Below are 4,392 nucleotides of genomic sequence, written 5' to 3' on the forward strand. Positions count from 1 at the left end.
TAAAAACTAGTTCCAACAAACAATAGAATTAGGACTAGATGAAAAATTTAACGTCACTCACAATTGAGTCTAAAAACAAAACTAATAATAATATGTTGTTAAAATTCTAGTGTTCTTAAAATTAAAGTACTTCATGACGTGAATATGTTGGTCCAATAGCACATCCATCCACCGCCATCCCGCATACTTGATATTCATAAATAAAGAGGGATGAGTAGAATGAATTATATTCAATGAGATGCTTGTTACTCCACATTCAAATCAAATATGAAATTAAGCACAAATTCTCTTAACAACATAAAATGAGAATTATCACACCATGGCAAAGATAATTCAAGCAAGCGCTACAAAATAACGTGAAGGCTAACTTAAAATGTATCATGATTTCTCCCTAAGAAGCCCTGAACTGAAATAGTTAAATTCATACATAACAACGTATTTGAAAAGATGTGGAAAACCACTAATAGCACTGAGCAGGTACCTTACGAAATGAATCTTGTTTTATAATATGCACTTGAAAAGCAAATTGTGGGAACTTGTTTGCTGAGATTTTTCTCTTGGTTGCTTGTGAAATAAAATATGGTAGATTGATTTGGGTATAAAGCCTTAGTAATATAGAGGAAAATTTAGAGAGGGAGAGAATAAAGTATAGTAGAATGCTTTAGGTAGTCATCTAAAATTTCCGTCCTCTTTCCCAGAAATTGGTCTGGACTCCTAGACTCCTATTTGATATAATTTGATTGGAAATTGACTATTGGTTTTGATGAGAAACATAATGACTACGTATCCCATGCACACGTGAGGATGGAATGAATTGCGTGCATTAAATATTTTTTATTCTAATACAAACAAAAATAAATAATTAATTTATCTTCTATCTTTCATTGAAACAATATCATTGGCAGGATGTTCCCAATGCAATTTTTGTACAACTTAACTAGTTTTAATTCATTAGAATCCTAACTAATCTAATACTAAGGTTTATTAAAGAAAACTGATGTAACTCAAATCCCACGTAATTAAGGGTTTACATTTAGTTTCAATCCTAATTGAATTTTATAATTATCAACACTTAACTTATTCAATTCCGGCCGAAAATGAACTGTATGCTTACTAATTAATTAGAATTTCATTTATACCTTGATTCTTTTATTGATTTTTATCTTAATTCAACTTATCCCAAAATATCCTTTTCCCAGTCCTAATATATATAATTATTTACCGTTTATCAAAGGAGTCCAATATTGATATAGTAATTTAGTCCGAATTGGTAACTAATATTATTAACTAAGTAGTTTTCTTAATTGGCTATACTCGAGTTTCACTTATCCAAATTAAAATTTTCTTGAGTCCCTAATTCACCATTTTTTTTAACAAGCTTCAAAATGAGCCAAATATTGATAAGGTAATTCTAGTTCCTCCAAGAGTTAACTATTTGGCCCATTTAACAAAAGTAAAATTTTTTATATTTATTTTCACTTTGGTCCCTCAACTATGAAGATATTCATATACATCCAAATTAACTATAGAGATAACAAATTCACTTTTGCATAAATTCTTGACTAGACATGGCATTTCTATTAATGGCAAATAAATTATATGCAAACCAACTACAAAAATTTGGGATTCTACCCCTGCTATTTTTGAGAAGCCTTCAATGAATCTTCTATAATAACCAGCCAATCCCAAAAAACTGCGGACTTCACCACACTGGTCGGCCTTGGCCAGTTTGTTACTACTTGTACTTTAATAGGATCACTTCGATTCCTTGGGCGGTAACCACACGACTAAGAAAACCTACGTGATCAAGCCAAAATTCACACTTCTTGAACTTGGCATATAATTTCTCATTCCTCAAAGTTTCAATTACCATTCGAAGTTGTTCCTCATGTTGCTTCTTATCCTTTTAGTACACAAGTATGTCGGCAATAAATACTATGATGAACTGATCTAAGTACTGATGGAACACTTGATTCATGAGATCCATAAATATTGCTGGAGCATTAGTTAAAACAAAAGGCATGACAGTGAAGTCATAGTGTCCATAATGAGTTCTGAAGGCAGTTTTTGGTATATCGCTTGCCCTGATCTTTAGCTGTTGATACCCTTACCTCAGTTCAATCTTTGAAAACACTGTAGCACCCCTTAACTGGTCTAACAAATCTTCTATTCTTGGCAATGAGTACTTATTTTTCATGGTTAGATGGTTCAATTCCCGGTAGTCAATGCAATCGTCATACTCCCATCTTTCTTCTTGACAAAAAGTACAGGAGCTCCCCAAGGAGATACACTCGGTCGAACGAAACCTTTCTCCAGCAATTCCTCCAATTGCAACTTCAATTCTTGAAGTTCTTTTGGTGCCATTCTGTACGGGGCCTTAGATACTGGCGCTGCTCCAGGAATTAAATCAATTGTAAATTCCACTTGCCTACCTGGTGGAATGCCAAGCAAATCTTCTGGGAGCACATCTGCAAAGTCTTGCACGATATTAATATCGTTAACATTCGTTTCTGTATGTTGAGAACCGATAATGTTAACCAAGAATCCCTGGCATGACTCCTTTCTTAACATCTTCTCCGCTTGTATAGCTGATATAAGACGAGGTAGGGACTTGAACTTTGCTCCAAAGAAACGAAACTCTTCCTCTCCTGGTCTATGAAATAGCACTTCTTTTTCGTGACATCGAATGGTAGCATGATTAAGTCCTAACCAATCCATGCCTAAGATAACATCGAAGTCTTTCATTTCCAAGAGGTATAAGTCTGCCTCCAATATTTTCCCATCAATCTCTAACTTCATAGACTTAGTCATCTGGTTTGTGCAAAGAGTTTTTCCTGACGGAATGCTAACCTCTAATTCATTATTTGTTCTCACAGATGCAAAGTTGGACCTAGTGACGAAGGATGCAGATATAAAAGAATTGGTTGCCCCAGAATCAAAAAGTACGTAAGCGGGCACATTGGATAATAACAGAATACCTGTTTTTTGTAATTATAGTGTTAGACTAGCAACCAAAGGACAGAAATGAAACGATATTTAGTCCTAGGTAAAAAGAACATAGGTAGGTATGTAAACAAAATATTAATAAATACCTGCTATCACATTCGGATCCTGCTCTGCCTCATGCTGATTCAGTGCGAAAACTCGGGCCTTTCCTTTCTTGTTTTGGTCTTGATCATCATCCTTCTTCTTTGGAGGCTCTGGACAGTTGAGAACGATGTGTCCGGGCTTACCACACCTAAAGCACACATTCTTCCCGAACCAGCATTCACCCATGTGGAGTTTATTACACTTAGGACAGGGGGTAATACTTCCACTCGTCCCACCAATGCGAATTCCTGTATTTGGCCTTTTATTCTGCCAATTGCGTCTGTTCTTGTTTTGATCACTCCAGTTCCTTTTCCCCAACGACTCCTTACTCTGCTGGGCATACTGTTCAAATGAGGTCCTCTGATATGAAATAGCATGAGCCCTCTCCAACATTTCACGATATGAGGTGAAACGATGGGACATAATAATCATGCCGATCTCAGGGCGCAGTCCATTCTCGAACCTCCTAATCTTCTTAACTTCTGTATCCACCAAGTGCGGGGCATACCTCGAGAGCTGCTCAAACTATCTTTCATAATCAGTAAGTGACATGTTCCCTTGTCTGAGCTGCAGAAATTCTGATTCCTTGAAGTCCCTCAAAGCTTGTGGAAAATATTTTGCCAGCACTTCGTCTTTAAACTGCTCCCAAGTCAGATTACGTTGCTGCTCTTCCGTCCTTGTACGTGAAACAGATTCCCACCAGTGACCAGCTGCTCCAATTAACATAAATTCTGCGCATAATACTTTCTGTGCATCCGTACAAGCAATGTGTCGAAATATGCGCTCCATGCCTCTTATCCACTCTTCGACAACCAGTGGTTCAGAATTACCGTCGAAAGTGGAAGGCTTGTACCTGCGAAACTGCTCAACCACTGAGACAGCTCCAGGGGTAAAATGCGGTGCATTTTGTTGTGGCAGTGCATTTTGTGGTGGAGGTGCTTGATTTTGCCTGCTCAACTCTTGTACCGCTCTTAGTAAATCGTGCATCAAATTCGTATGAGTAGGTGGTGCCATTTCCTAAAATTTAATATGAAGTTACAATCACATTTTAGCACTAAGTCTATCACGTTATACGTATTTTTATCGTAATACATATCATCAATTTAGTGGAAAAATAAAGTGCATGTCTTAAAGATTTAGAAGTAGGCAATCTAAAATATTGAAATTATTGAAAACATCTGAGTGCATTCATTTTCTTACCCTTCTACATACGTTAGAGTCGTCGGAGGGTGGTCGATTGTGGTTGTTGAGTGCCAAAAATCGCTAGCATAATTAATAACTTTAATTTGATATTATCATTAA

At 36.5% G+C, this 4,392-nt stretch overlaps 1 protein-coding gene across 1 annotated transcript; it reads right to left on the bottom strand.

Annotated features, from left to right (window-relative positions):
• Window positions 1–2,208: 2,208 nt before the first annotated feature.
• On the bottom strand, window positions 2,209–3,483 carry LOC111389301. Its single transcript, XM_023014221.1, has 2 exons — window positions 3,093–3,483; window positions 2,209–2,978 (listed from the first exon to the last, which is right to left on the bottom strand). The coding sequence occupies exons 1-2, from the start codon at window positions 3,481–3,483 to the stop codon at window positions 2,209–2,211; spliced, it is 1,161 nt and encodes a 386-aa protein (XP_022869989.1).
• Window positions 3,484–4,392: the final 909 nt, after the last annotated feature.

Source organism: Olea europaea, unplaced genomic scaffold, assembly GCF_002742605.1.
Source record: "Olea europaea var. sylvestris unplaced genomic scaffold, O_europaea_v1 scaffold575, whole genome shotgun sequence".
Taxonomy (NCBI): Eukaryota; Viridiplantae; Streptophyta; class Magnoliopsida; order Lamiales; family Oleaceae; genus Olea; species Olea europaea.